The 15,351-nt window shown below is 42.8% G+C and overlaps 2 protein-coding genes across 6 annotated transcripts in view; one reads left to right on the forward strand and one right to left on the reverse strand.

Annotated features, from left to right (window-relative positions):
• LOC6527376 (CUGBP Elav-like family member 1) overlaps positions 1–8,296 on the reverse strand; it is a 50,997-nt gene extending 42,701 nt beyond the window's left edge. Inside the window, exons 1-2 of one of the 5 annotated variants that reach the window (XM_015198181.3) lie at positions 7,440–7,680; positions 2,827–3,953 (exon numbers count right to left, since the gene is read on the reverse strand). In XM_015198181.3, the coding sequence (XP_015053667.1) occupies positions 2,827–3,665 (839 nt within the window). In that variant the 5' untranslated portion in view covers positions 3,666–3,953; positions 7,440–7,680. Of the gene's footprint in view, positions 1–2,826; positions 3,954–5,231; positions 5,535–7,439 lie in introns of those variants that run through there. The other 4 variants (XM_015198177.3, XM_039371305.2, XM_015198178.2 and 1 more) reach the window with 4 other exon arrangements.
• Positions 8,297–11,959: 3,663 nt separating this feature from the next.
• LOC26534641 lies at positions 11,960–12,843 on the forward strand. The gene has a single exon (XM_039371307.1). It carries the CDS (start codon positions 12,198–12,200, stop codon positions 12,366–12,368), a length of 171 nt encoding a protein of 56 aa, XP_039227241.1. The 5' UTR covers positions 11,960–12,197; the 3' UTR covers positions 12,369–12,843.
• Positions 12,844–15,351: the final 2,508 nt, after the last annotated feature.

Below are 15,351 nucleotides of genomic sequence, written 5' to 3' on the forward strand. Positions count from 1 at the left end.
GCCGGGGTCTCCGTTACGGAACCGATTTGCCGTAAGCAAAAGTTGTCAGTTGGCAGCTTGGCCAATAAATATCGTCGCTTAATTGGCTAAGCCAGTTAGTGGAAATCTCTGAGCGACAGCGGTATGTTGGCATCGCTGAAGTCTCGCTGATATAATGGATAAGTTGTGTGTTTTAGAGTGCAGAATCATATAAATAACTAGTATTTTTCGCAAACATATTACATACACACGCTGTTAAAAGCAACTCACGTTACTCTTTGTGCTTCTTTAAGATATTTTTATATACATATTTTGTGAAGCAATTTCAGCATTGCATACTTTCAGGCTGCCAATTGAAACTGCCATAAATATCTTGGCAGAGTGAGATTGACAAACTTCTCCCCCGCTTTGGTACATTATTAACTTCAGCTATCGCACGGAGCTATCATCTGAAACGATGCCATTTAGGAAATTACTTCCAATTTACTTTTAAATTTCTTCATTTTCCAATTTCCTGCGTAAGTAATTCCAGCGCTTGCAGCCGCCATCCATCTACCCTTACTCCCTTAGCCAGTTATGAACTGCCTCCGCACCCTGAATGAAAACCCTGCGACAGTCAGTGAAAAGCCGCGTGAAAAGCGGCGCGGCAGCCGCGGGCCATCGAATGACAAAACGAAATTAATCTATTAGAGCCGGAACGAGGATGAGCCAAATTGTCTATGTCAAGGTGATAAATTCAGGCCTGCCTGCAGGTGAATAAGCCGAAATGGGGGCGTCGAATCACCTGGGAAAAAGGAGAAGGGAAGGGCTCCTGCGGTAATCCATCGCGATTCCTGTGCCTGCAGCAGAAATCTCTTAGCGTCTAAGCATCTACGCATCAGCCGATCTCTCGGGTGTGTTAGCATAAATTTGAAAAAAATAAAATTCTAAATATAAAACCAACAAAAAAAAAGTCACCAAGTGTTGGAGTTTTCTGGCAAAAGGAGCAGCGACAGGTGTGTTGCCCCTGGAGTCGAGCAGGCAATTATCTCAGCCAGGCGCGAATCCATCGGGGAATCAGGTGAACGCTCCCCGAGCATCAGCCTCCCTTCCTCCAACTAACTATCCTGCTGCTCCACCTCCGCAGTCTCCTCCAAAGTTATCCCTGTCGGTCTCGCGGGACTGCGCCTCTGCATTAATAATTCAGTCTATTTAAATGCGACCAGGCCTAATGAGAAAATCGCCTGCGGTGGGAGCTGGAGTGCGTCGGAAGGTGCGAAGGGAGTGGTAGTTGTGGGTGGTAGTGGGTGGTAGGATTTGGGCCAGGACAGCAGGTGTTTTCCAGCTCCACCGCCAACGAACTTGGCGATGATGGTGATGACGATGTTGCTATCGCAGCTCAATGCGCGAATCAACAGCTTGGTCCTCGTCGAGGGGCATCAAATGTCCCCGAACAGTGAGTCAAAAAAAAGGATACTTTAATGGTCTAAATAAATAATTAAGACAGGTGTTTAAATGTATGCTACCAGGAATCATTTATAATGATTCCGAACTGTGCACATAATGCTTTCGCAAGTAAATAAATCCAGATTTGAATTTCAAGCTATCGATCTTCCAGTATCAAAAAATATATGTATTTTTATTTCCCCACTTGACCAGATTTTTAAGACTCTATATTATAACTTAGTTTGTGACCACTGTGCAGTGCGGCGACATGGCCGTGACGTGGCACTTAATTTATGATGGCAGTTTGTTATGCCGCGCCCGTCACAACAAAAACAAACAGCTGAAAGATAGAGGACGCAAAAAATATATATATTCACAAGAAGTCGGGGATGGATAAGGCTGCAGACTCCCTGCGTTGGACACAGGCCGTATAAAAATGACCCAACATAAATTTAATCATTTCAGTTTTATTATTTAATGGTCGAGCACGACAGTAGAGAAAGTTGGATAGATGCTAGTAGCGTTCGACGGAAAAGTGTCGAGTTTGTAGGAGTCCTCTTGAACCTATCGTCCTTGGGATCTTGAGGATGCCATAATATTATAATTACAATGTCCTGTCAATAATCATTCGCCATTATCGCTGATGACTCGGGCTATGTGAAAATTGGCGCCCTGATGACACTGGCCAATTAATAATATTAATGCAATGGCAATTATCATTAGCTACTTGATGGCAGCCTCGACCTTCCGCCCACTCTGCCCCCCAATATAAGCACCACCCCATCCCACGTCCCTTGGCCAATGCACATTGTCACTTATTTTAATTAAATATCGCCGGTGAAGTGGGCCGCCGATGGATTCAGCATTCGGTGGGAATTTTTTATAATTTCCGGGCAAAGGAAGCGCACAAATAGAAAATGTGGCTCACGTCCGAGGAATAACCATTTGAAATGTGATAGCCAAAGTTGACGGCATGTCCTGGGAAGCTATAGGAAATTGAAATGCTCCATAACGGCAAGGTGATATGCAAAGCGATAAGCAACGAGGATGTGGGCATGAAGCGGTTGAGTCTTCTTTTCGGGAAAGGAGGACAAAAGGGGTTGCCTACTTCAGTATGTTATCTAACTTTGGAAAATTTTTAAGTACCATTATAAAGTAACTTTTAATGTGCATTAATATAGTGTTGTTGTTTCCATTTGCTGTTATATTAAAAACGTAGCCCGCATAGTTTGCTAGTGAACCATGGTATAGTATACTTAGCAGAGCTTAGACAAATGGAAACCGCTATCTGCATTTTCCCCTTTCCCATTTTCCGCGCAGCATCAAATCATTTGAGTGTAATTAGCAGTCATTAGCTAGCAATGATGCGAACAAAAAAGAAACAGAGCCAGGAATTCGGATTCAAAGGGGAGGGGCACTCACCGATTTGGGCCGCCAGATGGCGGTGGTGGTGCAACAACGGGTGGTGCGGGGGTAACAACAACAATTGCACCACCCTGGTCGCCTAATGAAGTTCTGGAATTAATGCTGGAATTCAGCTGCGTTGATGCTGCTGCTGCTGCTGTTGCTGCTGCAGCTGCTGCGGTTGCTGCGGTGCCTGGTGTTGCTGTTGCTGGTGGTGGTGCTGCTGCTGCTGTTGCCGCTGCAGATATTGCTGCGATTGCCGTTGCCGATGGCAGTGCTATTGGGCTGGAATTTATTTGGTTGTGCAGCAGTGTCTCAAACAATGTAGTCGACATTTTAGCCGTTGTTGTAGATAACGCTGCAATGCTGTTGTTGCTGCTGTTGTTGCTGCTGCTGCTGCTGTTGCCACTGCCGCTGTTGGTGGGCCGCAAATAGGGATGAAAACTTTTTGCAGCTCCCGTGAAAGTTGTTGTCGCTGCAATGGCACCTGAAGTTGCAGCCGAGCTCGTTAGATTCTCTAAATACTCGTACTTGACCGGCAGTATCTGCGGATGTTGCTGCTGTTGTTGCTGCTGCTGCAGCTGGCTATTGTTGCCTGTATTTAAAGTGTTATTGCTGTAGAGGCTGTGGTTGTTGCTGCTGCTGCTGCTGTTGCTGCCGGCACTCGAATTGCTGTTGCTGCCATTAGCAACATGGGCAACAGGTGCCGTTGCAAGCATTGTTGTTGCTGCTGCCGCTGCTGCTGCTGCTGCTGTTGTTGCCTCTGATGTTGCTGCTGGTGCTCCAGTTGCTGCTGCTGCTGCTGGTGAATTGCCGCTGAGTTTATCCGCGTGCAGACTCAAGGATTGCAACATCATTTATTACACCTCTGCTTTGCTTTTATTGCCAACTCCTGCCGCTGCTGTCGCTAATTACTTTTAGTGCCGCATTTGGCGTCGCTTGCTTTTTAATTTGCTTCGGGTTTTAGTTTTATTAAAATGGTATATTATTTTGCTGCCAGCAGGAGGGTTCTATTTCTGTGTTTAGTTTCTGTGTTTCCCCTTTGTTTATGCCTTCTTTATCACAGTTTTTCGCTTTCACAATTAGCCTCTGCGTTTACGCTTTTTGTTTTTAAACTTTTATAAATGGTTGAGCTGCAGGTTCAGCTGTAATTAAATAGAGAACAAAGTGGTTGCCGATTAAAAGACATGGACAAGTCCTTTTTATGTTTCATTACTGAGGGGTTTGAACTTCAAAGATAAATGGAAAAACTTATATATTAACTGATGAAATAAGTGTAGATATAGCATATTTACATAGTTGATGTAAGAGCCTTTTAAGATAGTTACCTAAATTGTTCACCTAAAGTGGAAAAAATGTTATATGATTTCCGAAATATGAGCAGCCCTTGCTAATATTAATTAATATTTTAAGTATCCACTCGGAAAACCGCAGTCAAAATGGCCGCTCTCACTGCCCAAACCACGCCCACTTTAACTAATACCACCGCCCACGTAGCCAAACTGCATAGCTAAGCGCATTTGAATGGCAAGCGTATTGACTGACAGACTGACCGCAGTACTTCGGCCACTCGACTGTCTGCATTCAAGTGCCCGCTTTGATGTGCACACCGAAGTACCTCACTACACACACACTCTGTCATTCAGATGCACACCAATGCAAGCACACTGAGAACAACAAAGACGGAAGTTTGAAAAATGCAAGTTTTGTGTGTAAAGCACTTGCACTTTAATCTCATTTTCATTTCAAAGCATTTCAATGTGTGTAGTAAAGTTTTATGAGGATAATTTCAAGTTGTATCAAGTTTGTGCATACATATTTTTCTCTGTGTAAATGTTGGCATCTGCCGCTAAACAGATAAGCATGTCGAGTGCTCACATGCTGGAGAGCGAGGGCTCAGTTGGCCGCATAATGTTGAAGGCTCCAGCTAATTAGTTAAATTGAAATCAAATTATTTGTTGTCGCACTTGACTGGCCACAGGCATGGGCGCCTTAATTAACGCCCCTGCATATACAGCGATTCTGTAGATATCTGTGGATATATGTAGCCTGCTTGGTGGGTAGTTCGGCGGAAAAGCATATATGTACATACATATGTACACATGGTGCACTGGCAAGGAAGGCCATTACGGTTGGCCTTATTGCTTTACGGCTCGAACAGCTGCTTTTAAGCCCAAATTTAAACATCATAGAGAACACCAGTGAATCGATTTTCTAGTTATTTACGGTGGTAAATTGTCGGTCGAAATTTGGTTGGAATCCTTCGCACATCAGTTCGAATTCCAAGCGACTTTCGTTGAAAAACATTTCTCTGAATAATAATGTGAAATATATGTATAACTTTAATGGGTCCCAGCTGCAGCATATACTTTATACAATTCAAGAAGGTTCAATTTAAGCAGAATATTTTGTTAAGTACCTACATTGAAGCTTAAAGGATGTTCCTCAATCACTTCATCGAATAACCCGTAAGTTAAGCAGGACCGACAACTTTTAATGCAACATCCTTTTGCACAAATTTATGGTTCACTTAAGGCACACACTTTAATGTCCACCCTCAGCACGGACAAGATGCTCTCGTCCTCCGGATAATCGCGACGGAATTCGACGGTTTTTCTATTATTTTTTAATAAATTTCGACGCTTGCATATTTTGGCGCTCTTCTATTTACGTTGCCCGCTTATTTATTTTCGCAGCGAGCTCAGTGCTTTGTTTTATTTTTTGGCTCCGTCCGCTCCTCTTGGCCGGGCTGTGGCAACTGTCGTCGTCGTCATCCGCATCCGCATCGCTGTCGTGCCATGGGGCGCTTGTTGCATCCCCCACAATTTGCCCCCGAGCTGCGGCAAGCGTGTTAGGAAGGCAGTCATCGGTTCGCCAGCGGCGTGCTCCTGCTCCTGATTCTGACCCAGCCCCTGCCACGCCCCCACCGTCCTCACCGCCCACCGCCTGGCTCCTGCGGATTCTTGCCACGCGCTTATCCCAGCGCCATCAAACGATGTCGACGACAGCAACCTCGACGCCAACGTCGCTGGAGTCAGGGTATGCGATATTTGGGGAACATTTTGGCTGTATTATCAAACTTTTCGAAGAGACCAAATGGGATTTAAGACTTTAAAGGATCAAGAAAGGTAAATATATGAAAATGTGCTGCTTAAACTTTCAGCTTAGACTAAGTACTTGGGAAAGTTTAAAGTTGCTGCTGCTTTTCAACTTTTAAGTCATATATAAAAAAGATATCAACTCTGGAGACAGCTTTTAAGTTAATGCTTTTAAATAAGGTGGATGTTGGTGTATCAATCGAAACTTTTATTGGCATTCTAACTATACTATACTATTACAAAAGGGTATTAGCCGGTCGAGCTGAAGCTGCTCGCGATTAGCCCGACTGCTGCATTATGAGCAGTTATCGTCGCTGTTGCTTCTCGTAGCTTCAACGCACAAGCAGCCAGTGGATATAGCCATATATATATATATATATGTGTATAGCAGGAGATCGGTGGGGAAGGCGACCAGCTGTGCCGTCCTCAATGCTGCTGCTGCTGTCACCTTGTAATTTTATTTATCTATTGATTATTGAGTATCTCTTTTCTATTTATTTGCCTTTGTTTGCCCACGCAGCGTTGACAGAGAGCTACCCCCAAAGCCGGGGCCCAACCACCGTGTCTCCACCCCAACCAGCAACCCTAACCCCTGGACACCCTTTGGCATTTTTATTAAACCAGATTCCAATCCGGGTGGGTGTGGGTGTGGGTGTTGGTGTGAGTGTGAGTGGGCCCCTGGCTGTTTTTTAATTAACTTTAGTCACAATATTTTGCCCAGCTGCCTTTGAGCTGGGCAAACCGTCACCATCATCACCGCCATAACCATCCCCATGCTCCACCCATCGGAACAGAGAGATAATCAAACTTTGGCCATTGTATGCAAATGTTGGCAACGGAGTCTTGGTCGTGCTCTTGGTCCCAGGGACACTTTGACCCCGATTCTCGGTGTTTTCTCTGTCGGCGTCTTGCCATTCTGACAGCTGACATTTCGTAAAGATGTCACTTGCCCATGGTTGCATTGTGAACTGTAGCTATAGCTGTAGCTTTAGTGTATGGTATGGTATGGTAGTGAAGTAGCAACACATGTCTCGTTCACACATCCCCATATGTCCGATTCACAATCCGACCCTCCCAGCGTTTCCCCATTCACTTGTTGAGCGAGTTTCCTTATCTTATCTCGACTTTTATGCGTTTGCTTTATTGTGGTTTTGGTTCTTTTTTTTCCTTGCTTTTTAGAGACAATATGGTGTAACTTCATATCCAAGTAACTGGAGTTGGAAGACCGGGGATGAACAGGTCTTTATCTTTAGTGCAGAGAAACTTCAGATAGTGTCTTAGTTTCTGCAGAGGTATGACTAATCCCGTTTAAAGTGCGGAGAGACAGGTGAAGATAAGTACATTTTATTTATGAAATAGCACTGTGTATCACTTCTCTGATTAAGAGCTAAGCCAATGGAATCTGTGCCAGTTATTTGCTTAAAATTATAGTTTAACTGCGCACTTCAGTGAGTGTAAAAGGCGTCTTAGTTCGCAAAAAGGTACTTTAAAATGTGTCACGAGTTTGATTTCCTTTGTGCGATGAATACTTACATCAAAATGTAAAACCGTTCAAGCGACTGGCAGGTTCACTTGATTTTAAGCCAGTTATGTTTCGAATTTCACACCTTATGCCACAATGCCCTTATCTGGGGCAGATATCAAGGGCGTTTAACTGCAGATACCAGGTAAATCAATCAGGTAAATCACTCAAAAGCACTCGCGATCTGCACTGATCGAATTCAACGATGGGGACAACCGCACGTAGACGCCAACGAAGTACAACTAACGTAGCCGAAACTCCGATTCCGATTCCGATTTCATAATTCTCGGCCAGAAAACGCAGCGCCTCTCGCACGGAAAAGTGTTATCTGCTGTCTGATAAGAGCTTATCGCATAATTGCCCGCTGATTGCCGCGTCAGGTAAGTAAATTTCACTCTGCCTTTCTCTCTCACGCTTCACTGTGTTTTCTCTGGAACAACATTTGCTCCGTCCGGAGCGACGTTCTCTACGTTCTCCTGCTACCGCTATCGAGTCGAGTTCCCTATCGCCGCGGATAGCACAGGTTGACGAGCTCTTTAATTGACTATCTTATCGAGTGCAACGATGACTGGGGTGGGGGGGTTAGTAGCCGTCTAACGGATGACCGGGCTTAATCAGTGCAAACATTTGGCCCACACTGGCTACCAAAATGCATGGCGACAACAAATCCCAGTGCGAAACCGAGTACCGGGCAAATATCACAAAGGAGTGCAGGCAGTCGCAGCAATTACTTTCCAACTCTCGACTTCGCGCTCCATATATCCGCACTATAATGCTCATAAATATAAACTAAACTCATGCGAGTGGCCGCTCTGAATTTATATGTACGGATATTTCCTCGCTGTCCGTCTGTCCGTTTGTCCGTCCGTTAGTCCGTGTGTCTGCAGGGCCATTACACAAATACCAGTGCTGCCGGGGGAAAGCGGAGAAAATGGAGACCAATGAGCTTGCCACGTAGCCAAAGCGAAAGCCAAGCCATAGCCAAAGCCAAAGCCAAAGTATCGATGAGTTTCGAGTGGGTGACTTGTGGGGGGTCGTGTGACCGGACAGCCGTTCTCAGCCGTGGCCATAACAGCGACGTCGACTCTCTCGCCAGACTATATACCCACCATATATATAACAATATATATCCCATATAGAAGCGGTAAATAACCGATACGTGTCGGTGAAGGAAAGCTCGGTTTTGTGGGTTTGTTTGTCATTGTGCCATCAAATTATAATAAGCGACTGTTTAGTGGTAAATGTGTGTCACTTTACATACGGCCTATGTCTCGCTCTATCTCGCTCCCACTCACTGTTGCCATCCCCCTTCCACCTTCCCCCCACCAAGGACTATAATTATGGTGTTATTGGGTACAAAATTGGTTTTTAGCTGCTTGGGCCGGAATCGAAACTGAAAAAATCGAAAATGCAATTATCTATTCACGGGTTGAGTTACAAAGTGGTTCTATTCTTAGGTAGACCAATTAAGCGGAAGTTCTGAGATGAAGATACCAAATACATCACATTAATAATAATCAATTGATTTGATTAAATCAAGGCTATCATGTACTTGTAGACTTCCATTCACAAATTCCACCTCAGCCAACTATCAGTTGATAAGATTTGCGTGCAAAGCTTTAAAAGAATTTGACAATTGTACGAAAAAGTAATAGAACTCCCACTATAGATTAGTAATAATTCTATTAAGGCGAGCACAAATAGCTAGAATGGAGATAGTGCAGCAATTACTGCTCTACTCTGAGTTTTTATTAAATAGATTTACATTTAAAGATACCCGCATTGTCTTTATGGTATAGATATATAGAGGCAATTTTAGGCCAAATATAAATTAACGCAGTATACGAAAATGTTCTGATTCCAATCTGCTGCTTATCGGGAGCTAGCGTCTGTACCTAACTGTTTACCGATTTATCTAATCTGAGATTCTTATCTTAACCAATTACTCCGCACTTCCTCCGATGCCATTTGCCCCCGTAACCATCCAAAGAACCTAGCCACAACTCACAGGTTGCGACACATACAGTGGGTCACGTCTGCTCCCATCGATTTGCAGGTACAGTGGATGCCAGTGAATGACCGCCATAAAAAGTCGGCTATAGAAAACCATGATATACGTTGGTCTATTCGTATATGGATAGTTACTTGAGACACATACATACATGGATTGCACCTTTACACGGAGGAAAACGCATCGGAAAGGGAGTGAAACCTTCTTTTTGAAATACATTACTCTACTCAACAATCAGCGATTGTTTATACTTTAAATTCCTATTAATATGTTCAAGTGAAAGCCAGAATGATAAAACTTAATTTTCTTCATACAAATTTATATTCTTAAGATGTTTCATATGTAAACTACTTTAACAAGTACTACTGAGAATTTAAGTACTATTATTTTCTTTACAAAGTCTTATTTTTTGAAGAGTGTTTATGTATGGCAACCGGTAACCCTTTTGTTCTGGCCATTCGATTTTCGTGTCCTTCTTAGTTGGCCCTTCTGTTTCGCCTGCCCCGAACAGCGATCAATATTGAATTGAATTTGACCAATGGTTATAGCCACGTTTCGGCGAAGGCCTCGGACAGACTTTGGTCTGTCTGCGGGAAAGCGTGTTGGTAAGCGGAAAACGTTATTTAATAATTTACGCCGAGGCATTTCGGAACTGAAGTTGATTGTCGAGTCGAAATATGAAACGGCATACTCTTACCCCAAATTCAGAATTCCCTCTTTGAGCTGGCTGTGAGAACCCTTCAATTCCAATAATATTATTAGAAACTCAACTGGAAAATCGAAGTTGAAGAAGCCACAGGAATGCGGTTGAAAATGCAACAAAAGCCAAAACACAGTTTAGTGGTTGAATAACGACAACAGCAGGAGCCAGGACATGGTCGTAGTCCTGTTTCAGATGAAGGGGCGGTCGAGGAGGGTTGGATCAACCGACAGACCGACAGGACGAAGGACAGACGGACAGACGGACAGACGTACAGTGAGCTACTAATAAAGCCAGGTGAACGCAGGTGGAGAGCTGGGTCGCCGGCCAAGGCAGACAAAAGGAAGCACAAATAATATAAATTAAATGTGGGGAAAGTTGCCCCATCTCCAACCCCACCTTCCACCGCTCCCACTCCGCCGTGGCCCACTCGAAAGAAAAGCAAGCTGAGTAATTATTTCCGGCAGAGCGGGCAGCCCAGGAGGAAAATGCCGAAGTCGGGGAGTCCTTGCGGCTTGACTGCAACACATGGCCGGACACTTAAACCGAAGTGGAAGTGTGGCAAACGGGGTTGGAAAATCTATCTGGGCAATAATTTCGGTTGACATGCTTGCGGTAATTATTGACCGTAATGACAAAACCGTATACGAAAACGGCAAATGGAAGCCTCAAACCAATCCCGAAACTCTGACAAATTGCTTTAGTTTTTGGGGTCATCTGTGTGTGTGTGCTTGTGTCTGCTAATTGGATATTGGATTCGGGATAGGCATCGCCACCTCTATCACCATTGCCATCTGCATAATTCAGCCCATCTCACCTCTAAACAAATAAAAATTGTCAACGGCATGGCAATATAAACAAGCGATTCGCGAGCCATAACTTAAAGCTATTTCTTGTTATTTGCACTGGACACTCGAGATTTATGGACCACTGTGCCTATTTATAGCGATGTTAATGAAACGGAGCTGTCGAACACAACACAGACCGAAAGTTTGTCCAAAAATTAATTAATAATACTTTCCATTGCTTATTTTTGGATGGCTCTCCTAGCAATCTATGCTCTTCCTATTTTTCCACGATCTATTTTCCGATTTTTTGTCTGATTTTGCTGATTTCGCTGAATTCATTTCAATGCCGGCTATTTCTGTGTTGCAATATGGCCCACATGTTGGACATTCGGGGGCAATAAATATTGAATGCGACCGGCAGAGTATCCCGAAAGCATATTCCCAAAAGATCAGCTGGAATTTCTTTAGGTTTCTACTCAAGTCAAGTAACTCACTTACTTCGATGGCAATTGGACGTATGTGGGGGAACTTCCGTGGACTAGAACGATTCTTTTGTGTGACAAATTGGACGGGTGATTGTGTTTAGTGCAGATACAAGATCCCAGAAGACTCACGACCGATGACGAGGAGCAGACCGCGGATCGCGTGAGTTGAACGACAAATGAATTCACTTGATGGGTGAAGTGCGAGGTCAAATCTCTCTTGGATGCGGCAAGCCGAACGCACTCGCGGAAACACAACTCGCAGATAAAGATACAGATACGCACACGATGCGCTGCAGATACAATCAACAAACAATAGTCAGGCAAATTAACTTACTTTTTATTGCACTTCTATCTTTGTTTGGAATTTTTATAAAATTTGTTCGTGTTTTATGTGGGTTATGTTTAATTTAGGGGCACACGAGCACTGAGTAAATGTGTTTTTTAACGAATTAATTTTTGATAATTTTAAAACATTTCAAATAAGAACTTTGTAATATTTTTAATATTTAAATGTGTTTTTTAACGAATTAATTTTTGATAATTTGAAAACATTTCAAATAAGAACATTGTAATATTTTTAATTTCTTTTCTATTTCGAGATCAGTTGGCACTTTAACTGCACTTCCTTACACGCCATGGCTAGAATTTCCACACTTTTCAGCTGGCAGAGCAAGTGACATGATTTCCAAAAAACTGCACTGGGCCACAAAAATATTATTTTATATATATTGCACTTTGTATCCATCCGTGTGTGCTTTTCTTTTCGGCCGTGTGTGAACGTGAAAATGCGAGTGGGCGGCGACGAAGCGGCGACGACGATGCGCGCGATTTTCTCGCGTTTGGCTGGCGGAACGTTCAAGATGGCACTGCCGGGCGATTCGCGGCGATCGGATCGACTTGACAGTCCATGGAGCCCCCCAGCGGACGGACCCGTCGTTATTTATTCCGGAATATAAATTATAAGTATAAATAATATTTGGGGGGAGTAAAACTTATGCATGTTCTATGTATTTATTTTTAATTTAATTGAATTTGCCGGCGGCAGCGATGTTGCGGGGTGTATGTGAATACTGCTTGTGCTGACCATAATTTAATTCAAAACACAAATTAATTTGACGCTCCGCTCTCGCTGCACTTGCTGCTCTGTTTAGTACCTCAAGTCTGTGGGGGAAAACTGTCGGCAAGTGTCCACCGCACGGAGAGAAAAGCGTCGATGAGTGGGCGTCATCGGAAAAGCGGAAAATCACAGTGACGAGCCGCATCTCTTGGTTTCTCCGATCGATTTGCTGCTTTTACGAGCTGTCCGAGCAGAACCAAACAAAACCATAATAGAACATCTGTTCTTCTGTTATTTACGTGTTTTCCTAATTTCTTCCGATGGTCCCACAATGCCAGGCTAGGTGAGTTTCCTGCTATTATTTTTATTTTTCCGTGACATTTTGTCAGGCGGATTAGTTTGGCCGTTAGCCTGACAGACTCTATAAGTAGACACTCAAGTGGGTGGCAATCTAATTTGGCCGCGCTGCTCGAACAATTTGAATATTGCTCGGGGGATTAATGGCTGTGGATATGACCCATTTGGATTGCACTCTATAAACTAATCGGCAGATGCATTAAATAAAAAAAGTAAAGTGAACTTAATAAGGTGTGGATAGTAAATGTCACTTTCCCTTCTGTAGTATTTTACACTCAGATCTTGGCGGTTTTCATGGATCATTCGAATGGATCATTCATCTCGCAACAATGTCAAGTTCATTCCTCCTTTTCATGCACATATGTACCTACGAGTATAAATCAGAACAAAAGGTCTTTACTTACCCCACAGACATTGACATGGTTACAAAAAAGGCTTAAATTAAATGACATCGCTAATTATTCAAGACACTCACTTTGCGTTTAATGTCAATGGCTGTGAGTTCCATAATCTTTTCGTTATTGCGATTTTACTTGCAGCTAAAGAGATATTTAAGAGCCTTAAAATTGCGAAAACAGAGGAAATAGCTGTTGGCCGTACTTATTTTATTTACTCCTTTTCTGGCCTTCTGGTCAAATAATTATCAGCAGTCAACGCAAGGGGAAGTGAGGAAAGGTTACGACTACACTAGTACCGAGATATTATTGATTGTCACCTTAATACACATTTTTATTCAAATATCACAAAACTATCAGAAATATAAGTACATCTTTTAAATATGAGTAAAGCTCATTTTATTCAAAATGCATTTTTGCCGGGTTTCCTGAAAATATTATTTTCCATTCTATCCTAATGGACCCAACCAAAAGGCAGCGCACAGGGTATGCAAATCCGAGAGCGGCCAGCATAATTTTGCACGTGTTTCGAATAAGTTGAAACTTTCCTTTGGCAAACTTTGTGAGCAACCACGATAACCACCACCAACTCAAGCCCTCGGATAGTTTTGTGGGCGTTTAAAAATGCGCGACCGCATTCATTAGAGAAAATGGCTTAAATACTTGGCCAGTCGAAACTGATGAATGGCGGCTTAAGAAGCCCGGATTCAGGAACCAGAACTCCCCCAAATTCAACTCCGAAAGCAAGGCATTTGTTTGTTTGCCTGACTCTGGGCTCAGGGATTAAGTTTTCTCGCCGGGAAAAGTTTCGTTTTCCACTGCTGAACCCACTCCAATGGATTTGTGTTATCGCCCTTGCTGCATACTTTTGTAGCTCAGTGTCGACCAGCTGCGAGTGCATTTGCGATTGCATACTTTCGGGCGAAATATTTTTGCCTGCCGCTATTGGAATTTGCAAATATTCTTATAAATTATTATATCAAAGTTCGGCATTACTTATGGCTGGCTGGCTTCGACAGCAAACTTTTCCCTACTTTGAGCACTTTCCCTGCACTTCTCACTACTCACTCTCTTACTCCTACTTGACACTTTAGTGTAATTAGTTCTCCTGCGGTTGCAGCTTTGTGGGAAAACCTCTTTGGCTTCTGGCGGTGAGGAAAATGAGGAAAATGCACTGTCTTGAGCGGGCATCCGTGTTTTTGCGGCTTTTTCATGCCCTTTGATGTGGCAAAAATTTCAATTATTGCAATGCAAAATATACCTTCTTATAACTCCATTGCCTTAGTTGTTAATCTCGGATAATCGCTCTTATGCCGCAAAAAAAAAACAAGCAAAAACTGCGTAAGAATTACCTATACTAAAGTATTCATCATTGCTTGATTAAGCAGCATTGGGATTGGCTTAAATAATCCTAGACATTATTAGACTGAGTAACAAAACTTATTCTTAATAAACATTGTTTACTGTTAAATACGCAAACTTATTTATTTCCAATAAAAATGTTATTGAAGCAATATTAGTGATATCTTGGCACTTAACTTTGGTATATATAAATAAATAAAAACTACTCATTTAAGGATTTAAATCATTATAAACACACAACAAACAAACATCCTTTTAAAGGTCCTATCCAGAAATGCTTTCCGGAAAAGAAAACATTTAATAACAAAAACTAATTTTTATCAATAAATTTCATGGCCATAGAAAGGACAAAAGTTATCGAGTTTGCCACAAGAAACTTTCCGTTTTTGGGCAGCTTTAAAGATATTACACTTGACACTTTTCAATTAGTGAAGAAAATTTATTTTAATTGTGACAGTAACATGTTGTTGCCATCGCCACCCAGTCCAAAAAGCAGCAACAACAACTGAAACTTTGCCAGGACAATACAGAAGCCTGGCCTGAACTAAGGCCGAAGTCAAGGAGCACCCTAGGAGCCACAAAATGTCAAAAGAAAACTTTTCTGGCCAAGATTAATTACAATTGAAAACAAATGAATGCAAAAACGATAAGCAGCCGAAAGGATTTCCACAGCAGTTTTCCGGGAGCGGCTTGCGGGGAAAGCCAAATGGAAATGAAAACCCAAAGCTGAACTTTGCCAATCGAGATTGGAGGTGGAGTGAGGAGTGA

The sequence above is a fragment of the Drosophila yakuba genome, chromosome 2L (assembly GCF_016746365.2).
Source record: "Drosophila yakuba strain Tai18E2 chromosome 2L, Prin_Dyak_Tai18E2_2.1, whole genome shotgun sequence".
NCBI lineage: Eukaryota > Metazoa > Arthropoda > Insecta > Diptera > Drosophilidae > Drosophila > Drosophila yakuba.